The sequence below is a fragment of the Plectropomus leopardus genome, chromosome 8 (assembly GCF_026936395.1).
Source record: "Plectropomus leopardus strain MGB_pleo_1.0 chromosome 8, ASM2693639v1, whole genome shotgun sequence".
NCBI lineage: Eukaryota > Metazoa > Chordata > Actinopteri > Perciformes > Serranidae > Plectropomus > Plectropomus leopardus.
The window spans coordinates 11,457,877-11,484,864 of NC_142183.1; the positions used below are offsets into that span (position 1 = coordinate 11,457,877).

Sequence of the window (26,988 nt, forward strand, 5' to 3'; positions counted from 1 at the left end):
GTCACAGCTCACCATCACACAGATGCACACGTATGTGACTCCTGCCTCAGAACAAACAGGCACCCTAGTGTGCATGAGGATTGTTGTGAATAGTTTATTCAGAAGGCTGCTGGCAGATCTAGTTGTAATGCTAAGATGATTTATTGCTGAGATGACAACTCATCCTATGGCAAACAGGAGTGACTGTGTAAACAATTTTACTATTGTGTACCTATGAAATGCTAATGCTGGATGGTTGCATGCTACTAAACTGTTAACAAGGCTAATGAAAACAATTACCCCACTAATATCTCATATGCAGCAGTCCATACTCTGATTAACTTGCCATAATATGCCATTTATCGTGTAAAGATATAAAAAAAATGAAACAAATCAAAGTGTCAAGTGGCAGACTTGCTTGACCGTACACACACATTCTTCTATTCCTTCAACGCTTTATTGAAAAGGTCAACTTTGTAATATTTCCGCATATCCAAAAAAGCTGTTGTTGTCTTCATAATGTTAAGAAGTAGGTGTATATCTCCTTCTGAGTGGAAATGTTGGCTTTTTTTCAGGGCATGCATCCCTACACCAGTTTTGAAACTGTTGTGAGTCTGTTTGTGTACAACATTTCATTACAGTGCACAGAACAGAAACTGCAGTTGGAGTAAAAATTCAGCTGAGATGCATATTCTGAATGCGCTGTGTATACGTTCAAAGAATGCTATTAAAAAGTGAAAAATATCGGCACATCTCACTTGTCTTAATCGGAAAATGCCACATTTAGAGGAAGACCTATTTCAGAATATTAAACAGAATATACTGTTTACATGATCCATATCAAATTCAGAATACTGTCATATTGTGAATACCACTGGAGTATTAGAGTGCATGTAAACATAGCCAATTAACCATACGCACAGTGACTACACATAAAATAAATGCGTACCTAATTTGCCTTATTCACCTAACCATGAAATACATGTTTAACAATGTGGTATTTCCACATCTTTATTAACTTACTGGCTCACTTTGTAAGTCATTACGACCAAATTTGAGCTTCTCATTAATTGTATATTTTTAAATACTTAACTGCATATGACACACATAAAAAACATTTAGATAACTAGTTAGTTGCTTGTATGTAATGTTACCAACACATAGAGTCACATTTTGAAGGATATCAAAAAGGAGGTCATTCATCCGTATAGGTTACTGGTCCAACCAGTTGTTCGACTCTAAGCAAGTCCTGCATGCAGTTGTGTTTGCATAGACAATTAGTTGGACAAGGACAGACCTAATATTATTATCCCAAATGCCAAGTCAGATATTATCTAACCACCTGTCCAACCATACAATCACCACATACAACTTCTAAAAATTCTGATTCATTTAAGGTTTCTGCAAATGAACTGTCTGGATTGAGGTGACTGTATAAGCTTTAGTGGCTCGCTGACGACCTTGGTTGATTTGATTATCTCTTTTGTGGTTGAATGTATGCTGGTAACTTCTGCTGACCTTCAGCTGGCAGAGACCTATCTGTGCAGAGCGTACTATATTTAAAAAGCTTGGCGCAGCTTTGTTTTATCTGTTTTTATGGCAGGGAAATTTCATTTCATCTGTAAAACTTGATGATGAACTTGTGTAATTTAGAAGTGATTAGAAATAAAGTGTGGTTTGACTCTTGTGCTTTTCTAAATTATCTTCTATATACTCAAACCTTAGCTGTGTTTGAAACCATCTTCTCATTCACTCACTTACTGTTCACTGTGGAGTGTGTATTAAATAGTGTACTATATAGGGGATAACCAAACAAGATATTGGACACTACGTTGGACCGCATTGCATTGTGGTATACGGGAGTTGAATGTAGGGTACATCATATGTACACTCAAATTTGCTTTGCATCGTGGGTATTTTATAGTACACTATATAGTGGATGAAATTAACAGCTGAGAATTCGAACACCACTACAAAATGGCCAACACACTATATAGTGCACTATATCCGTGATAGGGGACGATTTTCGAATACAGCTCTTATCAAATATTAAATCAGAATTCTTATTTTCTGTTGCTGATGTTTACAATCAAAGCAGGCCGAATTTTTAATTATGATAAGTAGAGAATCTTATTAAACCTTATCGTTTGAATGGTCAAAAATACTGATTAGCCTTTAAATTACATGGAAACATTATATTACACACGTGCTAATGTATTTTTATCATAAAAGTTAGAATATTGCTTATTTAAAAAATTCTAAATGATTCACATTTTTTAGTCTAAATTTAAACTGGAATAATGAATAAGTATTTATTTAAAAGTAACACACAGATCTGTGGGCAGGCAGGGAGTTTCAAGCGTATTTACTGTGATAGTCTTCATCTGGTAACAGCTGGTTTGTTTGTATTCGTGGCCCTTGGCGGCCCGTTCAGACTCTACAATGGCCCATGGGTGGGTCATGAACTAGTCATTTAAATAACGTAATCTTCTGTCATCACCAATCATGGAAGGTGGGCAAGTCATGATGCAGAACATCCTCATCACCTGCTGACTCTCCTGCATGTTTCTCTTTTTGTGTGTAAACACATGGTTTTAGTGCCCTTCATGTGTGCCGGTATGGGATTGCACATTTTTAGCAATATGATTTTAACTTTACTCAAATCCATCTAAAAATGTACAAATCTAATATGGAAAAATCTGTGTTTTGTTTCTTTTTTATGCTTGGTTGTTTAGAAAATATCTGAGGTGTCAATAAAAGGTGTGGCTTAAAGGAGTGCAGGAGGAGGAGTGCAATGTTACATGTTCACTTGACAGTTGTTTAATTTCCACAAATCTATATTAAACCGAAATAGTCATTCATAATGACTTCCTGTAAGGTCACACCTTTTTACTGTGGTGGAAATGTGGTGCTGTGTGGCTGTAATTTGGATAACTGTGCGTGAATGGAGGAGCTGCTTCTCTAGTATCGTCTTGATCCTCAGGGTACTGCCAGGAAATAAAATGTAAGATCCATAATCATCCATTAAGCAGAGTGTTAAATGAGCCCTTTATCTTGCCCTGCCGCAGTGGAGGAAGTTACACAGTGTACAGGAGTAAAGAAAGACATGGCATGCTTTACCCCACAAGATCAGAAATAAGGATAGAGTGAAAAAAATAAAGTGATAAGCAGAACAAGAAGGAGGATGAAGACAAGATGGCAGATGTATTGAAACAGAGAAATGATAAAGCCAGCAGGGCCTGTAGGCTAAATCTGCACCAGAGCTTCACCAACAACTGTTTCTCTGTATCTCCAGAGACACACTGAGACATTATGTATTAGCACTGCCAGGCTCTGTCTGTCTAATACCCAGTGGAGTCAGCCATCGTGACTGGTTGGTTTTGTTATTGGCTTTGGATGATGTATGGCATGCAACAGGTAGTAAGCTACTGTTAAGAACATTAAATTATCAGTTTGCTATTGCAAATGACAGAATCCCAGTTTATGATAGGAAGCTCTGAACTCCCTCTTATGTTGATGATGTCCCTCAACAATAAACTAATAAAGCACATTTAATAATGTCCAGCATCCTTGTTACAATAATGCGTCTTTATAATGTTGTAGCTTGCTGTTTTGTTGTTTGTTGTAACATGGCACCGTCCTCAAGCTATTTATCTTTAATCTCACTTGTCAAATACACGTAAGGGTTGTAGAAATACTCAAATAGATTCAAATGTTTGCATGTCATGTGTTTGTCTTTTTTTAAAACAATGACATCATTACTTAAAGATAAATAGGAAATAAATTAAAAAAATCGTTATGACCTGTCTTTGCTGTAATATTCTGTCATCACTGATGATTTTCTTTTTTTTTTTTAACATGACTCAGTAAATCTCTTAAAAACGTTGTTGACTTCACAGGTGAACTAGAGATTATGATCTCTTTATTTTCACAGAAGCTAAAATCACTAGATGAGAAACTAGACTTTGTTAAATGAAACAAAGTTGACCCTTACTTGACCCCTGCTCTGACGACGCTCTTCATCAAGTTCCTCTGTGAGGCTGGTGTTAATGTACTGCTGTCAGAACAATGCCTCACTCTTACTCACTCGCCTTCACTCTGTCCCTCTCACTCACTGTGGACAACGAACTGGAGCAGACATCCAGAATGACAGTGAATGTAAAACTCTTTATTTATTTTTTTTCCCCGCAACTTAAGACTGTGCTTGAGACCGTGCCACAAGTGAAAAATGCTGCAAATGTGCTCTTTTAATATGATTTGAAACAGTGATATCTCTAATGTTAACCTCCATATGCTTAAACCCCTCTGAACAGGTTTGAGGCTATTCTCTCTGATATTTTGCTTTTATATTTGTCAGGGTTTTTTGTGTGCGCATGAGCAAGCAAAGCATTGCCAGTAGCTAGGCATACATCACAGTATACTGTATATGCTCCCCCAATGTGGCTGCTATGACCAGCCCTTTAATACAGCTGTAAATCAGAGTGCTTGAGGTCTGACTCTCAGGCTTTTGAAAGCTCCGCCAGCTTCAATATACCACCATCACCGCCAACTCCCCCACCCAGCCCCACTGCAGCACAGGCAACATAGCTCACGTCTGCCAGGAACTCTTTACACCCCCTCTGCCAGCTCCCTTCTTCCTTCTAATTATTCTTTATGATCACTGAGTCCACTCGTCTCTGCTGTTCATCAGTGTCACACACAAACACCTTTCTCTGCACCAAAAAGGACTTTCTTAAATGGGTGGGAAGAGAAATGGCTAGGTTAGAAAATATGTGAGCAGAATTTGAGAACTAACCATTTGTCTCTTTTTTCTCGTCTCCCCCTCTCTTGCTCCCTCCTCCACCTGTGGCCTTGTTTGCTGCTTGCTGCCGTCTGCAGCACAGCCAAATATAATGTCCTCACCTTCCTCCCCCGGTTCCTCTACTCACAGTTCAGGAGGGCAGCCAATGCCTTCTTTCTCTTCATTGCACTGTTGCAGGTAAGATGCGGTGTTGCTGATGTATGTGTGTCATAGATTTAAACAAAAAGAAACTATGTTTATTAATGTTAAATCGATGCTCTTCTCAGCTTCAATTTTTGCTTTGTCTCCATTAGTCTTTTTTACTGTTTGCCATGACCTAGACTCCGTCTCCAAAGGTCATGTCTGTAATTTTATATACACACAGACAATCTCGCTCTCACAAACGCACGTACACACAGACACAGTACTTTATATATCCTGATGATGAATAATACATGTAATACTATGTGGGCCTGCTTTAAAGGGAAACTAGATTTGCCTGCAGGCTCAAAACACTATACTGTATATTACATGCCTTGGAAATGCATGGGGTGCCATGCATGGCTGTATTTTGATCCTATACTGTACCCCCCAACCACTACACTGCGGGACAGAAACTGCACTATGCTTTTCTTGGTATGGCATGGGATCCCACTACACAACCCTCCCCTCCAAAAAAACAACCCACCAACATCCTTAAATGGTTCTGCAGTAGTATCACTAAGCGGTTTTGAATGGCTTCAATCGGCGGTGATGAAAATTGGACAGTGTGGATGCTCTAATTTTAGCGCCTTTGCTGGTGCAGTGCAATTTCCAGCCACAATAAAATACCGCTCATCTCCATCCAAGCAGTCTAGCAAATCAAACACTGGAGCAGCATGATGCCGCTGTTTTTTTGTCTGTGTGTAAAAATGCATCGGCAAAGAGGCTTAAAAAATGGAACTTAGTTGAAGCTCAGTCTCTGTTTAAAAAGGGCTACTGTTTACTAACATGTTTCCCATCAGTGACGTCAAATGTGACTCACCAGAAAGAAAAGAAAGTGGAAAAAACGCATGCTACTTAATTGCAGAGCCTGTACACGGAGTCCATTGCCTGTTTTTAACAGATTTTCCTGCCTTTAAAACAAGGTACAAGGTACAAGGTAGATTTATTTGTCATTTTTTCTTAAACATGGTTTAAGAAGAAAGGAAAATGAATATAATTACGCATTTTTTTTGGCGGGAAAAAGAGTACAATAGTCAAACTGATGTAGAGACACAAGAAGAAAGGTAGAGGTGATGTAAAAATCTAGCATTAGCATTAGATTTGTTAAATAAGCTTCTCCTGGGCAGAGTTTCAGTGTGTAACTGATTATTATTGGCTCGGCTCAGGTTTTGATTACCGCCCAACAACAGCCAAAGATCTTAGCAGCACTGGTGCTGTTTTGATTTAGATACTAGCAGAACAAAGACTTTCTAGCCTTGAGGAAGTTTGCAGTGGTTTTCCTGCACACTGTAGGTGAACATTAATCCATTTTAAGAACACTTAAAGCCTCAACCACCAATCATTACTACACAATTCAAAAGAGCCAAAATCTCAGGTATTCAAAGCTTCACAGTAATGATTAAATAATGAGAGAAGGGAGGCTGCATAGAGCTCAGATTCTGCCTTTACCTATATCCGCGCTGACAGACTACCCTCCGTTAATGAGAGCTTTGAGGATGGGAAAGGGCTCAATCCAGTGACCTTGAAGTAGCTGCTTTGAAAAGCAGCCAGTGTGAATCTTCATTACCTGCCATGTCGATGTTGCGACCTTGAATAAAACATCTATGCAGATGAGGGAGAGGAGAGATCTATTTTGTTAAAGTTTCCTTCGAGCAGTATAACAGCGACGGTCTCCAGTGGCCCTCGCTCGGCTTTAATTACGTGACTGTTAATTTTGAAAGACTTAAAATAGCCAAATCATTAAACATTCAGTGGGAAGGAGAACGTTATAATTGTACTAAGAAGGCTGTTTGTGCTGTATATAACTAAACTGAGTTAAGAGTCTGTCAGTCTGTTAAATGCTGGTTACAAAAATTGTGATGGTTGAGGTGATGAATCATAGGTCTGAAATCAGGCTACTAAAGCACAATCCCTTGACACGCTTAGTGACACCAGCAGCTGTGTGCCTTTTTGTGTAAAAAATGCACAATTCTCAATTAAACCACAATAAACTTGCAAATAAGCTGACAGGACTATTCATGTAATTTAGGGAAGACACCAATAAAGAGCACTCCAGGTAAGAGATCAAAATAGTTGGTGGGTTTGGGGCAGGGGCTGGTTGAAGTATGATCTTTGTCTTATTTTGAGCCATGAATGTACCCAGATGTAGTCAACTTCTGTAATATTCCTATCTTCTGAAAAAAAAATCTGTCTCTTTTAGCAAATCCCAGATGTGTCTCCCACTGGTCGATGGACCACACTGGTGCCGCTGCTCTTCATCCTGGTGGTGGCTGCTGTCAAGGAGTTCATTGAGGATCTGGTGAGACAAACTTCAGTTATCATTTGATGCTAGTTTTGGTGTTTGTTTCACCTTGTCAAAAATCATGCTTTCTGTGAGAAACTTTAACTTGTTGTATTTAAACAACAACAAAACAATAACTTTCGGTGGTCTTGGCATTACAGATTATTCTCAGATTAGTTTTATCACTTCAAGATGTACTGTTTGATATAGCCATATTCTTCATCATCTCACTTAAGTGTTGTTTTATGGAGTTTTGATATTACCTGAGAGCCATCAGTTGGCCAAGAAAAACATCATTACTGCAGTAATTCAGACATATACACATTAGCAAGATCACTCAGTCATTTGTATAAAGAGGCATTCATCAAACTTTTGAAGTCCCAATTTTGCATTGATTAAAAACAAATTTTATCCCATTGTGGTCCTTAATGATGATGAAAGTGACATCCAGACAGCATGGACGCATTGGCTAAATGTAGAAAAGTGTGTTAAAATGTTGACAGAGCAGAAAGAGTTACTCTGTGCAAAATAATTCATTTTAATCCATGTATTTCATAAAATACTGAACAGCAAAATGCAGTTAACAATACCTCTTAAAAGACTCTTGTCTGCATACATGAAATACATGAAAATCAAATTCTCTGAAAAGTTTCTGTTTTGGTGAAATTGGTCAGCAGCTCTCAGTTGGAGTGGTGTACTTAAACTTTCAAGAGCGTCCCACTATAGAGAGTGTCTCATACTGTACAGAATGTGCTCTGAGTGCTGAACTGGTTCCTGTGCAGCAGAGAGGAGGCACTGATGGTTATAAGACCACAGCGGGATACTCCCCAACATATAGACACACCATCAGACATAGACATGAATACACACACTCATTTTAGAGGTCACAGCTGTGCCTACTGTACCCGCAGTACTCGTTCAGTCAATTAACCTAGATACTGAATGCTCATGCACAAAGGCAGTTAGTACTAACAAAATAAAACAACCGTCTGCCCTCGAGCAAGTCTGAACTGTTGAGCAGATGCTTTAAAAAAGCTTATGCAATTTATTTAGCATGAAATAGAGCGACATGATATAAGGAAAATATGTGATAATGCTGTTGAACCTCGCGATAAAGATGCTTCATGGGATGAATAAACTGTCTTGTGTAAGAGTGCAAGAGTTCAACTCTTTTAATTTCTGATTTTATGTGTTGTGTTGTCGAATGTGTTTACATTCGGCAGGCAGCCTTGGAGGCAGCCCCGTAGTTAGTGGGAATACATTCAAAGAAAAGGGTTTTTGTGTTGGCCACAAGAGTTAGCAGCCCCTCCATAATGAGAGTGTCGGAAAAAGAGTTTTTTTTAAAAATGTGAGACTGTCTTATTCAGCGTTTTTACCATTTTAAAGCACTGGGTCTGTTTGATATGGAGAGGGAAAGACCTTTGTGTATAATTTGGCTTTTGATAAAAACCTCCTGATTGTCTGGATCAGAAATAAGGTGACCACACTTTAAGTTATCCGTAAAATAGATTACTTGTTTGATTAAACGCTGACTTGTAACGGCAAACTGCTTTATTTGGTTATTTTACTGGTTTTCTGAACCTGGTTAGTTTCTTTTGGAGAGGAGGAGATCTCAAAAGAACCTTTTGAACAACGACCATGAAGGAATTATAACCGGGAGAAGTTTCATCTGATTGCAATCTGTAATCCTCTCCAATAGACGCCACTATATCTCCTTAAATCTTACAAACTAGACCTTCAAGTATCTTCTCACCACCTCTCTTCGCAGTGAAGGGCTACCTGCTCACCTCAGAAATTCTGGTCCTGGAACACAGAAGTTGCTGGTCTTGATCATTTGTTTGTGTTACTGTGTGACTACAGTGAATCCAACCTTTTAAAACACCAAAGGCAAACAATAATACAAAAAACTACTGATTTTAGCAGTGGTAGACCAGCAGCTCCCGTGTTCAGTGAGGTAAAATTCACTTGCCGTACAGTTGCCGGTTGGAAAGGGCTGTCTGTTTGGGAAGTACTGAGCATATGTCTGGATAAATGAGACTTAGTGCACAGGTTGTGTCAGAGTTTCTAAATGGATGTTGGATATAGTTCTGCTGTTGTTAAATCTGCCCCCTATTACTTTAGTTCATCAAGAATTTTCTCTAATTTTGGATTTGCAAGGAAAGCAAAGTTTTCTTCACAAATTCAATGTAACATGATTCACAAATGGCCATTTGGGGGGTGAAGTATCCCTGTAATGTTTCCCCACTTACTGTGGGGAAAGAAAAACTCCAAGGCTGTCTTCTGTATGTAAATATTCAACCACACAACTCATGAACTCCAGAGAGTTTTAAAGTAATGCTTTGAGACAGAGTATTAATTAATAAATTGTTGATATATTCAGACTACAATGTCACAGTATGTCACGATGTGTTTAGAGAATGAAAGTATGAAAATAGTATGAAAGGTTGATTTCAGTTCATTATTTTTTTTACATCTCTTTATTGTGTAAATTCTTGTGTTCTGGAAGTTAAAGGCTTCAAATAATGTTTGTGTCTCTGTTGGAACGTAATCCAGTCAATCGTCTGAACTAAGCGAGGGAATGTTGCATTGTACTGTATTGCAGTGACCCTGCAATGCGATCCGCTATGCAGGTCCCAGTGGACAGTTACTCTATACTATGAGCCTCTATCTCGTGCTGAAGGGACCAGCACAGCACTTTCTCTCTCTGGGCCTGTTGTGAAACACATGGGAACGGAGTGGTGATGACTCTGTCTTTATTGCTGAAGGTCACCTGCACACACGTCTGTTCCCTGTACTGCGCTGTCCCTCACAAGTTGACCTGACAGGGCAACATCGACCCCTAACTTCATGAATCATGCACTATGGACACACACTGTACAGCACATATATTACCTTGTTTCTGGCTGTTCTCTGCTGCAGCACACTGAGGCCGTTGGTTCTGAGTCGTTCAGTCATCTCTCAGCTTTAAAATGTTGCAAGCTGAAATGTAATACTGTGAATCAAAATGGCGTGTGGTGCACTTTAAGTTTCCAGTCAAGCTGATATGAAAACAGCAGTTGAAAGACCAAAGATTTTGTGTGTGTGTGTGTATGTTTGGTTAAACCTCCGTCACTGCTGCATCACATTCGCTGAGGCCATATTAGCAGGTTAATCAAGGTAACACTGCAGATGCTCTACCCTTTTATCTTGTGCTGCTTTCAGTTTTTTCCCCTCTATGGCTGGAGTCTACAGAGGCCTGATACTGCAGTATTTATGCATAACCTCTGCATACTACTCGCCCTCCACTGCACTGTGATTACACACATCATCTAAATACAGTACATCTCCTTTTCTCCACGTCCATCGGGACCGAAAGGGCGAGAGAGGAAGAGGCAGAAAGAGAATGTGAAGGGGAAAATGCAGGAAAAGCAGGGGAGTAACATATATAAATACATTTCACTCCTACTACATGTTATAAATAGAGGAGGGTCGGCACAGCCGGAGCAGCTATGTGCGTGGATGAATGAAATTAGCTGACAGCTCTTGCACAGAGGATGATGAATGAGCTCTGTAAAGGTCTTGACTGTAGCAAACTTTTTTTTCTGGGTGTAGTGCAGCTGGTAAAAGGATGAAGCCTACAGACACAGCCAGCCAATTCATTAGACACCCCAGCATGTTGCAGGGATATTAAAACAAATTCTTTTCAACTGGAACCGGAGAAGTCGGGTACCAGACAACAGAAAGCCAAAAAGTTGAAGAAACAGACACATTGGAATATAAAATCAGAGAGAAAGAGACTTAAAGGGCTAGTATGGATTTTTTAAGTGGGATTTTATGAGGTACTTATCCATAGTCAGTGTATTACTAACAGTAGAAGACTGTCAATGTGCCTTGAGTTTGGAGGAGCAGGCAGGATTATCGGTACAGAAGGCAATGTACTGCAGTGGACAAGCAGCAAAATGTATTTTTACCTAAAGAAATCAATATCAGTTTAAGGGTACACTATATTTAGAATATTATTACCACCTAACCTTGAGTTCAGACAGCCCTTTCTGTCAGGGAACTGAACTGAAAGTGAACATCATCTATGCTCTCTTCAAAGCCAAAAACAGTAATTTAACTTGCTGAACATAATTAATTTTTTTGTGTTATTGTGCTACTTTGTTTTTTTAAGGCAGTGGTAGACCAGCAGCCATAAAATTATTGTTTTTGTCAGTGGAGTAGGCTTTGAAGAGAGCATAGGTAAGTTTCACTTTCAGTTCAGTTTCCCAACATAAAGGGCTGTCTGTTTTGGAAGTACTGAGCATACGACTGGATGAATGGGACTTGGGTTATACTGCACTAGTTGTGTGAAAGACCAGCAGATCTCATGTTCAGCAAGGTAAAATTAGTGCTTTTGTCGATGACATCTGGTGGCTTTGAAGAGAACGGTAAAATTACCTCAGTTACTCGTCAGAAAGCCACTTCTGACGGCAAAGTTAAGTGGTGAAAATATTCTAAATAAAATTGATTGTTTTAGGTTCACGGCAGGATATTGCTTAGATTTCTGTGGTGTTACTCTAGCCTGAACTCAGGGTGCACTGATAGTCTTCTACTGTATGTAAATAATACAGTACCTTACACAACTGTGCTTCAAAATGTCCGAACTATCACTTTGAAATCAAAAGTGCAGGAGACAACAAAACCTTTGGAGCAGATTTGCTTTATTTGATGCCTTAAAGTGGTTATTGTTCAGGGGGACTATACTACAGGCTTTGATGTGAATGGTGTAGCATTAGGCAGATGTTTTTGTCACTGTTATGTTGCTAGATTGAGTCCACAGGTCATTGGAGAAATCCAGCCAAGGAGAGTGAATACCTCTTCTTCATTTGCAGCTGTGTATTGGTGCAACCCACTTCACCTTCAGCTGCTCTGGTTTCTCAGTGAAGACTTTTTCCTCCTCCTGAATTGTACAGTACAGTGTGCCAAATTACCAAAATTAGCTTTAAATTGAATTAGAATGAGACTAAATTATAACAGATCTTCAAAGTTAACAGATTATTAGCATGGACATGAGTGGATACACCCTCTCCTCCCTAATCAAGTACAGCACATGTTGCTTTTAGGAGCTACATTGTAAAACACAGTGATTATTTATATGAGCCGGACCCAGCAACACATTATTACTCAGCGTGATGCTAGTTGACAAGCTGTCCCTTGGAATCAGCTGTTGAAGTCACAGTTGACTGCATGACTGTTCAGCAGACAAGAAGGACATGAGGGGAGGTAATACTGCTGATTAGTATTTTGATGCAGTCACATTCAAGATCATTTGTTAAGTTTGTATGTACAGATGATACTTGTAAAATACTGAACACCACACTACTGTACTGGCTAGACTGGATATTCAAGGATCACATATTTTCTGCCACATTGCGCTACTGTCTCTGTTTGCTCCAGTTCCTGCTGATGGTTTTTTTTCTGCAAGTGCATACTTTTTTCCCCTCTGTGTTAAGTGACTTACAAATTAAAAAGAAGAAAGAAGAAGGGTTAAGCATCAGTACAACAATAAGGTTAGAGGGCTCTTATTGAGGCTATCAGAGCAAAAAGTCTATGCTGTTCGTACAATAACAACAGACACTCTGTTACTGTAAGGGGGCATTGGATGAAGGCATTACTCAAATGCTATACTGTATTATATGAGTCTGTGTATTGTGGAGGTTGTGTGGTCCTGGTGAGAATATTCACATACACTCTGCAGTGCAACGGTGTAATCTTTCTTCAGCCTGTAACTGCAGACTGCAGGTCTAGCTCTCTCTCTCTCTGTAGTAAGCGGTGCTGTACAGTGTCAGTCTCTTCAGGCCACCTTAAAAATCAGTGTAGAGGCTCTTTTCATTTAAAATAGTTGTATTATTAGTTTCTTCTCTCCTGTGTCGGTTGGCATTACTTTTTAATGAATGAACATCAGATGATAATGTGTTTCTTTTCTTCCTTACAGAAACGTCACAATGCTGACAGTGTTGTCAACAAAAAGGAATGTCAAGGTACTGAGAACCATTTTTTCATTTTGTTTTTTTAATGGTGAAGCCTGTGTGTTGTTTGTGTTACAAGAGAACATACTACCGTGTCTACTGTAAAAGCATTTGCATTTCCAACAAGCAAATAAGCCTTCATAAAACCTGCCTGTCTGCACTGTGACACAGCTCTTATTTTGTTCAATGGCTCTTTAACTTCCTCTTTCTCTCGTTTTGCTTTAACTTCCTCTATCGTTCTCATTTCTCACCACAGTACTGAGGAATGGTGCCTGGGAGATTGTGCACTGGGAGAAGGTATGTACCCACAAATGTGTCACTAATGGTCATTTCCACCAGCTGACATTTTATCCATTTAGAGCAGAAAATGGATCATTCATCCTTTGTGCTGCTGTCAATTGGAGAAATCTCTCACATCCTGTACACACACACACACACACACACACACACACACACACACACACACACACACACACACACACACACACACACACACACACACGCACACACACACACACACCCCTCTGACCCCTCTAGTATCCAGCCGCTAATTAATCCAGCGTTTCCATGTGGACGGTCATTAGAAGGCAATGCTGCAGGACAAAGAGGAGCTTCCTCTCTTCTCTTATAATGAAACAGTTTTATTACTCTGGCTGGAACAATTTGCCTAAAAGCAGAAACAACACCAGGCTGTGCAGAAACGAGGTAGATTTGGACTGTTTGATAATTGGTAATATTGCCTCATCCGTTAGAGCATGCATTTGGCACGTAGCGGTGCAATATAAACTGAATCTTTCCTTCTGCTCTCGTGGATATGAGACACAATACCTAATTTATTATGTGAAATATTTGTAATTTTTTTCTTTAGAACTAAAGTAACAGCAAGAAAAAAGTGCCTGTGTGAACATGTTGCCATCTCGATATTTAAATATAATGTATTACAGTTGACCAGTTGGCCTACAGATGTAAGTTTGTGGTCAAAGGTAACTCAATTACATTGCATATTTAAGACAAATTGCATGCCACAAGGTGCTGAAGTAAAACAAAAACATACAGTATGTGGCAGTGCATGCTAGACACTGAAGGATGGGCTTCAGAGGGTACAAAAGATTAGATTAAATGAAACTTTACTGACTGTTCAACAGATCTTTTCTGCATCAAAGTGATGCAATAGCATAGAGTTTCTGTAACTAACAAAGTATTTGATTAATGCATTGGCTTGCTTCCTGCAGGGAGGAATATCTCTGTTTTTGCTGCTATGTGAATGTCCCGCCCCTGTATACACACACACACACACACACACACACACACACACACACACACACACACACACAGAAATCCTCTCTAAAAAGGCTAGCTTTAAATAATTGATGTGTTTCACATCTTCATCATGCATATTGTAAGAGTAGCTTCTCTCCCGAATTTATGTTTGGTTTCCAAGTTCCTTTAACTTGTAACTTTTTCAGGGCAGCTTGAATGAGGCCAAAATGATCACAGTTTTTTGTTTTTGCCAAATATCCAGACCATCATTATTATTAATGATGGTTTGGCAAGTGAAATTGTTTTGTCATGAATCATGCATTTCATGTAACCCTATTTTTTAGTTATAATAGACAGCTTGTTTCTACTGTTGAAGACAGTATGTTGAGTTTTGCTAATTTACTCATGTTTTCTCATAATTAAATGTATTGCATTGTCATTATTTACTCATGACAAGATAAACCAAGTTTAATCTTTTTCTTTGTGAAAAAATAAACTAAAATATCAGAATTTTTAAAAATTAAATGATGTTTAATCATGTAATTCATCAGCATTGTGGTTGCTGCTTTTTGTGTTTTTGCTGCCATTGATCAGAGTGGATTTTTAATGTATGATTTTGATGCTGTTTTTTTTTTTTTTTAAACATGAGTGACTAAAAACATAGAAATTAAGTAAAGAATTAAACAGACCTTTTTGCAGCCATGATGTGCTTGAAACGCATGAACATCATGGCCAGTTTTAAAGACTGAAAATATTGATAAATGCATTTTTTACTTCTGAAGTTGCTGAATAGAGAGTTGAAGTCTTAGGACACAGAGGAAAAAAAAAAAATTCTTTGATCCCGTTTCAATTGTGCCATGAATTCCGCATGTGATGTTTATTGATTCAAAAGCTAATTTTGAAAGTCAAGAAAGTCTCAGTTTGACTCAAAACTGTTGAAGTACACGGCTGTGAAAATGTGTTTGGCATCAGGATGTACTCACACGTGCAGCAGGTCTCGCTCTCAGCTGAGACAGGCTTGTTATGATTTTCAGCCCTTTAATACTTTTTCTCTCATTCTAGAAGAAATCTGCCAAGGTAAAAGCCATATTGGTGATTGTGACATATATTTTGCAAGGCGGGAGATGTGATTCACTGAGCAGTTTCACACACAACTAAATGGCACTGCAACAAACAAAGTGCAACTTCCTTGAATGCAAAATTAGCTTTTGACATATCAAAGATCATATGTGTAATTCATGACACAATTCAAAAAGGATAAAAAAACTGCTTGTTTATTATTATTATTTTATTTACTATTTATTTCCCAAATAAGGTCTTATGGGGGACACTAGAGGGGAAAGACTATGTCTCTGTATGGTGAAATATTCTGAGTGATTAAGTTAAGCAGTAATAGAAAGAAGTCTCCAGCTGTTTCTGTACTATGTTTGCTGCTTTCATGTACTTACCTTTTTCTCTCACTAGCTGTGCATTGTTCCTCTTGATGTAGAACTCATATTTTCATTTATGCTGTTTTATAGGCTGTGCACAGCAGTAACCAGTTTATTTTCACAGGTTGAGGTGGGCGATATTATTAGAGTAAATGGCAGTGATTTCGTTCCTGCGGATGCTGCCATTTTGTCGTCCAGGTATAGGAGTCCACCCTGCTGCCAGACTGTGGGGAACTTCTCCCTTCTTCTCTTCTTCCTTTTGCTCTCAGCTCTCCCTAAAGAAGTGATGGTTAGATAATACATCAAAACAATATTGTCAAAGTGGCTTAAAATCCTGCATCTGAAATTTAATTGGAATTCAAATTTTCTTTGGAAATGCTTTGCATGCTCTTGTATCTTGCTGTGACAACCATCATTTCTTTAGGTGGAACGGTGGTAATGTGATATTTGGATTAGGACTGATCAGTCATGTCAACATACCTACCTCCTTCACCTTTTCAAAAAACCATTTGGACCTGCTTGCACTGCATCTATATATTTTTTTTAAAGATTTGGTTTAACTGAATATTTATCACCAATGGTATCAGATTTCTCCAAAATTACAGTTTGTTTTCAAAAATCTCTTCCTAAAACTTCATAGATCAACATTTTTTTCTAAATCTATATGTTTTTTTAAAATTTAAAATGCAACACTTCTGGGAAATATTATAATTAACTTTACCGTATTGTGTTTTTCTAAATGGTTTTGTGAAAAGGAGAACAGATGACCAATCATACACTCTGATCATACAGGACTGATCATTGTGCTCTTCCCATTTTTCTCTCCCCTTATGTGTTTGCTGTTTGTCTGTCTGTCTGTGTTTCCTGTTATTTTGTTATTCTCTCCATCCCTCCCTTTTCTTTCTCATCCTCTCCTCTCCTGCCCCCTCCCCCCCTTGTGCCAACAACTGCCACACCTCCTCTCTCTCGCCCCCTGCTGGTGTGTGGTGGGTAATATCAGGTGGCTGTTGGGGAAGTAGTCAGAGCTGCAAACGGGGATCACCTCCCGGCTGACCTCGTCATACTGTCGTCCAGGTCAGGAAACCGGCAATACCAACAGAACAGCGGCGGGAGAGATAGGGGCTGTGTGTACGGACTGGGACGAGACATTTTAGTTTTTCTCTCACTCGTGACACAGTTGAGAAATAGTTTATTTTGCTGAGGAGGGAAGGGGCCTGTGATTATTCTGGCAACAACCAGATGTTGGAATGCCGCAATCAGTTACACAGTGTTCCTTCTCTTTTCTTCTGTGTTGTGGTTTGGCAGCCATAATACTGGCCGCTTACACACTCATTTTATTATGTTGTATTTTCATCATAACTTGTACAGTAGACCCGTTTCAATGTTTGGCTGAAACTTCTAACGCCGCTCAGAGTGAATGGAGACGTCTGGTATTACAGCACAGGAGCACACGCTCCTTCTTTGAGATATTTTTTGATTGGGTGTGAATATGTTTTCCATATTCTCGCACCTTGCATGGCTTGTATGGCACCCTGAATGCAACAGTTTCATTTCATGTGACAGTTTGCATGCAATCACATTCCAAGATGTAAAGCCAAAAAACATCTTGGAATTATAGTTTTTGCTAACTTTCCACGACATGCTGCTGCCATTTGAACGAGCTCACCTGGTTTGACTGTTATCACTCTAATAAATAAGCGTTACTAATGGTTATCAGTGTTATAGATATAGTTTAGAGGACTCCTGCTATGCTGACTAGTATGTTCAGAATGCAATTATCAGCTATTGATAGGCCATGTTTGTTGTAAGGTGCGACATCCCTGCACCTTTAGCTTTTTCTGAGGGGGAGGGGAAGGTGGATGGTGAAACATTTAGGGGAGACAGCTGCCAAGATCACTGTTCAAGACCAAAAAACAACAATACAATTGAAGCATTTCCAGGGACATTTCTGCCTTTCTAGTGGGGATTATGCCACCAAAAGTTGGTGTGTTTTTACTGAGCCATCATTTCCATCTGGGACTGTGCCACCAAGACCGGGTGGTTTTTTACAGAGTAATTGCTGCGTTTCAAGCAGGGATTGTGCCACCAAAAGAGGGTGTTTTTACAGGGTTACCATGGTCATGAAAAACTTCGAAAAGTCATGGAATTTTATAATAACATTTTTTCAGGCCTAGACAAGTCATGGAATTAGTCAAAATCATTGAATGTTTTGGAAAAGTCATGGAATTTTGTTGCGTGTTATGAAATGGTCACAGTAATCCATAACTTTCCATGTAATGCAACATAAGGGAAAATGTATTTTCTTTTTTCTGTAGCTGTCGACTTAACATAGCTTTAACATGCGTCAGTGTGTAACTACATTATGTTTGCCATCATGTTCGTTTTGTCTTTTTCTCTTTGGGCTTGTTTTTCCCTTACTCTTTGCCAGCTAGCTAAAATTATGTTTGAATAGAGTTTGAAACTGAAGTGTTGAAAAAAAATGTAATTATGGGTCCTTGACCATTCATGGAAAAGTTTGGGAATTTTTTTCCATGAAAATGTGTGGGAACCCTGTTTTTACCAAGTCATCCTGTGTTTCCAGCAGGGATTGTGCCACCAAAGCAGATATTTTAAGCACAAGCACAAAGCATAGTCTTTTCCTAACCATAACCGAGCGGTTTTTGTTCCTAAAAATAACCAGAGAGTTTAAATTTTGGCATCGGCTCTTTAAAAGCTGATAACTGCATTCTGAACGTAGTAGGCAATGTAACAGGAGCCTTCTAACCTATAACTGTAACACTGATTACCATTACTAATACCTTCATCAAAGAATGATAACATTTGAAGTGGGTAACAAGCTTAAATTTAGTTCAATAGTTCCCAAACAGTATAAAAGCCATATTTTGCTGTTTTATCAAAAGCATAAAGTTTTCAGTGGCCATTGCAGCAGACTTCTGCTCATTTCCATGAAACAAAGCTCTCATTTGATGGCTAACAGCAGCTGATTCCAAACCTCTCATTGATCGTGGTTGGGCGCCAGTGTCCAGATCTCTTTTTGATTTTTCCCCCCCACCCCGTGTGTGTTTGGACCAGCCTTCGGTATGAATAAATCACTCTGAAAAGAGTAGCTAACCAGTGACCCAGCTCACCTTAAGCACCGGCACGCTCTCACTCTCTGTCGCTGTGCCCAGAGTCTGTCAGAGGCCCATTTGTCTGCTCTGTTTGTTGTGCTCGGCATGCCTGCTCGCTCATATATCCCTACTCTGGTGTTTTCTTCCCTCTTCACTCCCTGTCCCTTGCAGTGTATTTCAGGCAGTTAAACTCTGCAGTAGCAGCAAACAAAGATGTTACGTCTGTCCTAAGGACGTTTGCCTTACATTAAGAGAGTAACGTCCACTCAGTGAGACTTTGATCTACTTTCATGATCCTGAGTGGCCTTTCGGCTGGCACGTAGCATCTTTGTTTGCAGTGATCTAGTCCTTTTTAATGATCTCTTGTATTTTTAAAATAAGATTCAGTTTATAAATAATTGAGACTGAAGTTTACGTTGAAGTTATTATTGGTAAATAAATAGTACCTGTTTACTCCATGGGATAGGGTTTAGGGGTGGGAATCTCTCGGCACCTCATGATTCGATTTAGATGCATCAAAATTTTTTATATCCATACATGTTTTATTTTTTCTCACTGTGAGACTACTTGCTACTTTTAAAACATATTTGTAATGATCCATAATTTAAATTAACAGATGAATTTACTTCCATTACTTGTATTCATACAAAAGTAGTAACAAAAGGAAGACTAGACATGCTTTGCGTAGAACATAAACACAGAACACATTTTTAGGTCCGTTATGTTTCACCATCCAATTGGTTCAGCTGTAACAAGCGTACAACCATCTTAACAATTTCTTAGGCGATTGTTATGTCAAGAACTTGGTTTTAAATAGCCAATTATCATTTTTTTTTGCATCAAAACATAATCTTTAAAGGGGAGAAACTACAGGTGATTTTTTTTCACACACTGGTCAGTTCTGAGATTTTTCGCCTTTTTTTGCGTCCATCCATGTTCTTTCAGACTAGTGGATAGAAAACATCCAAAACACACATTAAAGTGTTTATTTTAGTTCGAACTTCTGTTCTTGAAATGTATGCAAAAAATGAAACTGTAATTAAAGAATGCATCATTTGCATATTTAAACATAAAATAAAAGAAAAACTTGTACTACAAAAATTAATTATATTAATGTATGTAATCAACTGGGGAAGATTCATGGAGATGTCTGTTAGTTAAAATAACAGCCTGTTCACCTGTAGTGTCATATTTTTTATCTGTATGTCAACCAAATGAAACAAGAATTTTGAACCCAGCTTTATCCAATGTTCAGATTTCTGTTATGGAAATGTATGTAAAAGAGTGCATATTTAATTAGATAATACTTTATTTAATTCATCACAAAAAATAATTGCCAATTGTTCCCCAGTTGTAATCAATTTCAGTTTCATGATGATATTTAGTAGTTAAAACTTTATATGCTGTGCACCTGTAGTGTTTCCCCTCAAGAGAAAATCATGATGCATCTAAAAATCGATTCATTTCCCACCCCTACATGCGATATTATGTAAAATTATAGTCTTAAAAGATAAAGAGCTGAGGTTAGCTATACTGTAATATGTGAATGAATAGCAGTTGTCACATTGTATTGCTACGTGTCTGTATCCTCTCCCTCCACTGCAGTGAACCACAGGGTATGTGCTACATTGAAACATCTAACTTGGATGGAGAAACAAATCTTAAAATCAGACAGGTGATTATCTTTTTATTCATTCTTTATGCTAGTTACTGTGTGTACAATGTGAACTCAGATAAACCGTCTGCAAGATTGGAACACAAATTGATTTAAAAAAGTCCATAAAATCACTGCTGTAATTCTGCTGTTACAACATCAACAGGGTCTCCAGGTGACTGCAGACATAAAGGACATTGACAGCCTGATGCGTCTCTCCGGGCGGATGGAGTGTGAGAGCCCAAACCGCCATCTGTACGAGTTTGTCGGGAACATCCGCCTGGATGGACACAGGTGGGCTCAGTCACAGAGCTCCACGCCTGGCTCTCTGCCCCTCTTACCAACTCAATAGCCCATTAGCGAGGAGCAGAGCCAGGACGAGCGCATTATGAGGTTTTAGGGATTATTTAATCTTTCTGCTGAATAAATGAAAGCACCTGCCTCAGTTAAATTTAATTACATATTTGTTTGGAGGCTCTGCCATTGTATGGAAAATGCATTATGCCAGCTTTTATGATATTGTGGCTTGATTCGAAGAGTTTGGGACAATAGAGCTGCTCTGACTAAGCATTGTTACCAGGAGCTATACTTATCTTTTGGTGGGTGGATAGTTTGATGGGTTGCAATTTTGTTGATTGATGGAAATCTTTTCACAGGTTAAGACTTTTTTCCAACATTCAGTTTTACCAGCATAAAACATCAAATCCCAGCGTCCTGTATGGCAGTTTTCACACCATTACTCCATATGTTTCATGCCTTAACTGTATTTTCATATAGATTACATGTATCAGACCTCTTTATTCTGATTTATCATTAAGAATTCAACTTGTTGATGGACAATTCAAGTTATTATAAACAGAGTCCAATTTTAATACTGAGTTTGTTTAAACAAGTCTTTCACAGCATCACATCATACTAATTAGTTAGTGTTGTTGTGCTAAAAGACCTGTCAGGATAGATAATTAAATGCTATAATACTGATAGTTCTCGGTAGCTATGGCATATTAATCAATAAGCATGCATGCATGTTATTTGTGGATGTCCCTAACAGTAAAATAAGAAGAAAATCCAGACAGAGTCTCTGTAGATACATACACCACCACACACTTCTACTGGGTCATAAGTGATGATTGTGGGGGATTACTTTTATATTTTTCAGTTAATTTATTGTATTTCTAAACACAAAACACACATTAATCAGCATTTCTGTAAATGTGCCAGTGTTAGCTACTTGGCTGATTTTCAACTGTAGTCCTTTAGCAAGATGTTTTGAAACCTATAAAAAGCTATATGTACTGATTGCATTCATGATTCTTACCACAGTACCGTACCACTGGGTCCAGACCAGATCTTACTGAGAGGAGCCCAGCTGAGGAACACTCAGTGGGTGCACGGTGTGGTGGTCTACACTGGACATGACACAAAGCTCATGCAGGTAAAATGTAGTTGCATAATATTCATTAAGAAATGTGGTATTAAGAAAAAGCTCAATCTTGTGAACTGGTGCATACTTTATATATATATATATATATATATATATATATATATATATATGTATATATGTATATCTGTTGACATTTTAATTAAAAGAAAGAAAATTCTCTGAAAATTATAGGGAAAAAATGAAAATGATAAAGAAAGTAAACAAAAAAGAACAAGAAAAATCCCTGGAAAATGTGTTTAAAAAATAGAATAATGTTACACAATTTTAGATTTTCAATTATGGTAGTTAAAGTATAATAGCAATTCTAGTTTTTTTTTTTTTTTTTTTAGCTTTTTTCTTCTTTTTTTATACCCTTCGCTTTTTAAAAATAATTTACATTTCTTGCCAAGTTTCTCAGTGCCTTTATCCCATGTTTTTGCAAGAAATTGCACCAATTTGTTGGTTTTGAAGGTCTAAATACTTTGAAAAGTGTCTGCAAGCTGCACAAGAAAATTGATGCCACACCAGGTTTCAAAGGGTTAACCATTGAATATTTTGTCAGACTGCATTTCTCTATTCTATTCAATTTGAACTTTTAGACATTTTAGGATCCAAAGCAGGTTTAATCACCTGAACATGTCTTTTTTTTTCTTGCTGTAGTTTTCAGAGCACAGACGGAGAACATCTCTTCTTTCATTTCTGTTAACCACAACTGTCTTGTCATGTGTTACCCAGAACTCCACCCGGCCTCCTCTGAAGCTGTCCAACGTGGAACGCATCACCAACTTTCAGATCCTCGTGCTGTTTGGCTGCCTGCTGGCCATCTCGCTGGTCTGCTCCATCGGCCAAACCATCTGGAAGTACCAATACGGCAATGATGCCTGGTACATGGATCTCAACTGTAAGAGTCCCGACAGCCCTCGCTGCTCCTCTTATTCCACATATTTTGTCTCACTTGTCCATATCAGCTTATTTCTTTGTCATTTTAAGTTCCTAAATGCTGGTATGTGTTGTGTCGTTTTTATGTTGCCTCAGTTAAACTATGTTTCGCATTACAAGTGAAATATGTGGCAATGTGGGAATAAGTGAATTCCCTGTTAACTGAGAAAAGACAGCTGTGACATGCATAGATGTGTTGTGAATGAGTGAAACAAAACGAAATGGTTGAATATCACTGCGCTGCTGTACTTTTTGGTTCCTTTCTAATGTTCTGTTTGATTTTGTTGTTTTCTTTGTTGTCGTTTTTTTAACAGCTCCAGGTAACAACCATTTAAAAGCCTTGGCCATCCGTGAATGACCCTCCCTTACTAACCCCTTACTGAAGCTCTGCCTTTGCTAAGCAAATGAAGCCCCCTACCCTCGCCCCCTATATGGTTGCCCTACTTTGTATGGGCCCATGCCATGGACAAGCACATACCAGGGATCCAACAATAGGTTTTTCCCCTCCAGCTCTCTTATACCTTCGTCTAGTTATTTTCAGTGCCTGATGCAAACAGTGTCTCACTTTTCCTCCATTTTTTTGTGCCACGTTAAACACTTTGCAGTTCTCAAGCTTCAGACCCTCATCTTACTTTTTTTTTTTTTTTTTTACCCATCAATTCTTTTAGGAGAAATGAATAGCAGCATTTACTTTGACTGCCAGGGAGAGGAGGTTGTACTCGGGAAGCTTATACGTGTTTATTGCTCGAACACAACATGTGGTGCAACCCAAGGGGCAAGAGCTGACATTTTCTAAAAGCCTCTGCTGCCGCCTGTGTTTTTTTTTTTCAAAGGACAGACAGAGGGGAGGGAAGGGAAAACCTGTTTAGTTTTTACGTGTATCCTCAAGCCATTATAGAAAAATTTTAAGCTACTACTCTGTAAAATCTGACAAGTTGATCTTATTTAAAATAATTTTGGAACCCGAATGCCATGGAAAAGGAAAATAAATATAACTATTAATCTAAATTTATTTTTGCCTTATATCGAATTAAGTTTACTTAAAATTTAGCTGTGTGTACTTAATTTTGTGAAGTTGCTGCAACTTAAAACTGACAAATGAAAATACCTTGTTCTTTCTAAGTAACTTCAGTAAACCAAGTTAGTCTGACTTAACTTGATCATCACAAAGAGGATTTTACCAGTGATGAAGTTAGGAGATCTGCGAGTTCTGTTTTGTTAACATCTTGAAAAAAACACAAATATGACTAGTTTACAACCAGAGGAATACAGATATATAGCACAAAAAAGTTGCTACACTTAAGTTGCTAAAACTTAGAAAATTCAATTTGATTAATCTTGTCCTTTTTAAGTTGCAACAACTTCATAAAATCAAGTAAATACAACTAAATTTTAAGAAGACTTTAAGAATAAAATCATCTTGTCAGATTTTAGAGTGTATTACAAACATGAACACAACACAAACAATAAGGGCTGCTCGGTGTCAGTTTCTCTGTTGTGATGAAGCTCTGAAGCTGGTCTGCAAAGTGATTATCGTGACACTCTGGCCATTACTCTGTACCCTGATAGGCCTGTGTAGGAGAGGTTGTGCCCTGGTCAGTTTGAGCTTGCACTATGACTTACACTCTCCCTTTTTATACAAGATGCATTGGCTTCTATTGGTTTTGAACGGGTTTTAACATTGTCCTCAGCGGCATTAAAACCCACATCCAAAAGACTCTATATCACACTGATGAGGGGAGTGTAAGTCATAAAGCAGGCGTCCATCTTGAGACTGATTGTACTTCCATAGGGAGTTGTTGAGGCTCTGTCCAGTGCATATTATCCAACCAGTGACAAAAGAGAGAGGTGGGGCGATTGTCAAATCTTAAACATCCCATTCCTAAATATATTTTCCTAAATTATTGTAATTTCACACACTTAGCAACATTTGGAAGTTAAATGCAGACAGCGAGAGAAGAGTTAGCCCTCCACGCGTCACACAGTATGTCACAGAGGCCTGCGATTATGCACGCCTGGTGAGTAATTCATTTGACTTTGACCTGCTGAGGAGTGCTGACACAGGTCATAGCTGGCATTAAGCCTATACATTGTGACGAGTTTATGCAGATTGAGAGCAAAAATGAATTTTATTATGTATTCATGCCACCTGCTACAGTATACTCAGTTTTTGTAGGTTGGTGTGAAATTTATCACCATTGAATTTATGCTGACTATCTTTAACTGACAGCATGGTAAAGTCTTTTTTTGTTCCGTTTCTGCTTTGAGCATAATATCAAAAGTAGGTCTGTCACGATAATTTCGTTATCAACAATATATGGACATGACCTCGATCGTTTCTGGTTACCTCAATATTGTCCATTATCTTTACATGTGTTTTTGATTACATAAGTATGTCACTTACATTTTAGCCAACATGATGCTAAAATAGACAGTGGGGTTTTCCCAACCATTTTCAGAGTTGGAAGCTGCTTTTTTTTTAGCTCTACCCCCGCCTAGTTGTGCGAATTTGAAGAAAAATAAAACAGTGTTTTAAAGACAACACAGTGTAGCTTAGCAGTAGAGTACTGCACAACTTGATTAATTAAAAATATTAGAATTTTTGCCAGTTTAGAACTTCTTACATTACAGTAAACTATATTTCAGAGAAGACACAAGGTGTACTTTTGCACTAGTGTGACTTGTGCATGTCCTGGTTTGCTCTGGTTTTGATTTGAATTTCTGTCAATTACTCTACTGATCCAGCACAGTATCCCTGTCTCATCTGATAGCAGAAATCTTGCTTAACATCACATAACAAGCTGGCTACTAGAATCGAGTGACATGAGGCGACGTAGTGATCATTATTAACACCAAAACTTTTTTTCCACTGGCATAATCCACCCCCTCTTTTCCACTTCTTGTTGGTTGAGAATGTGCTATGGACTGAATCTCCCTCCTTTGTCTTGAGAGCATCCAATACGTTTGTCTTCCTCCCCACTTCTCAAAAAAAAAAAAAAGTATTCCCTCCTATATGTGTTGTTGTACCAGTAGCAGTAGCTTCCATTCTGCCATCCAGTCTTTTGTTTTGCAATCGTTCTGTCATGGGGAAGGGCTGCCCCTCTCAACCGCAATGCTAAGATCAAGGCTTGGGTTGAGGAAGGTAACATTTTCACCTCCTGCAAGCTGAGGAAAGGTAAATCACATCCCTCCTGTTTTCATGTTTGGTGTCAGTGGGGTTACATGTTGATCATTGCCAATTGTTTGGGGCTTTTGGGTGGGGGACCAGCATCATTTTGCATAGTGCTTTGTGGAATTCATTGCCTGGATCATGCTGGATGCCAAGGCTGCTGCTGTGACACTAATGACATTTGAGATACTTCAGTCCCTGTTCGCTACTTTGAATCTTTGGGACATTAAATTGGACTGTTTAATCGGTTGAGCCGAAGAGGATGAGGTTGGGTGGAAGAAATGGTTAATTCCAGCTAATGCACGACGTTAGCCCAAAACATTCTCTGAATTGGGATAAAGTTGATCATTGGCTGGAAGTAGCTTTGGGCATTTTTCATTTGACTAACTGATATTTATGAACCAGCGCTAATGAGTCTCCTGTGTATTACTCCCCTCTGTCCAAAACTCGTCCTCTGATAGATGGCGGGGCTGCTAACTTTGGCCTCAACTTCCTCACCTTCATCATCCTGTTCAACAACCTGATTCCCATCAGTCTCCTGGTCACACTGGAGGTTATCAAGTTCATTCAAGCCTTTTTCATCAACTGGGTGAGTCGAAGCAATTCATCTGAACTAAACTAAATGATAGATGCACTATTTTCTTGACTTAGGTGTGACTTTAAAGGAAGAAACAACTCAGCTGTATGTGTTTTTTACCTCTATGTTTACACGCATTACAAAAGCAGATGTACCTGCAGCAGAGTGCATGCAAAGTATATTATTTTGCAG

The 26,988-nt window shown here is 38.6% G+C and overlaps 1 protein-coding gene across 6 annotated transcripts in view; it reads left to right on the top strand.

The window, feature by feature from the left end:
* atp8a1 (ATPase phospholipid transporting 8A1) overlaps positions 1 to 26,988 on the top strand; it is a 141,934-nt gene that overhangs the window by 27,708 nt on the left and 87,238 nt on the right. For 4 of the 6 annotated variants that reach the window (XR_015777216.1, XM_088080891.1, XM_088080889.1 and 1 more), the window contains exons 3-12: positions 4,858 to 4,957; positions 7,164 to 7,262; positions 13,201 to 13,246; positions 13,491 to 13,531; positions 16,925 to 16,998; positions 20,640 to 20,709; positions 20,855 to 20,982; positions 22,012 to 22,123; positions 22,847 to 23,012; positions 26,681 to 26,808. Coding sequence is in view for 5 of the 6 variants with exons in the window: in XM_088080891.1 (XP_087937017.1) it covers positions 4,858 to 4,957; positions 7,164 to 7,262; positions 13,201 to 13,246; positions 13,491 to 13,531; positions 16,925 to 16,998; positions 20,640 to 20,709; positions 20,855 to 20,982; positions 22,012 to 22,123; positions 22,847 to 23,012; positions 26,681 to 26,808 (964 nt within the window). In the remaining variant the exon portion in view is untranslated. Of the gene's footprint in view, positions 1 to 4,857; positions 4,958 to 7,163; positions 7,263 to 13,200; positions 13,247 to 13,490; positions 13,532 to 16,048; positions 16,123 to 16,924; positions 16,999 to 20,639; positions 20,710 to 20,854; positions 20,983 to 22,011; positions 22,124 to 22,846; positions 23,013 to 26,680; positions 26,809 to 26,988 lie in introns of all 6 variants that reach the window. The other 2 variants (XM_088080890.1, XM_042493929.2) reach the window with 1 other exon arrangement.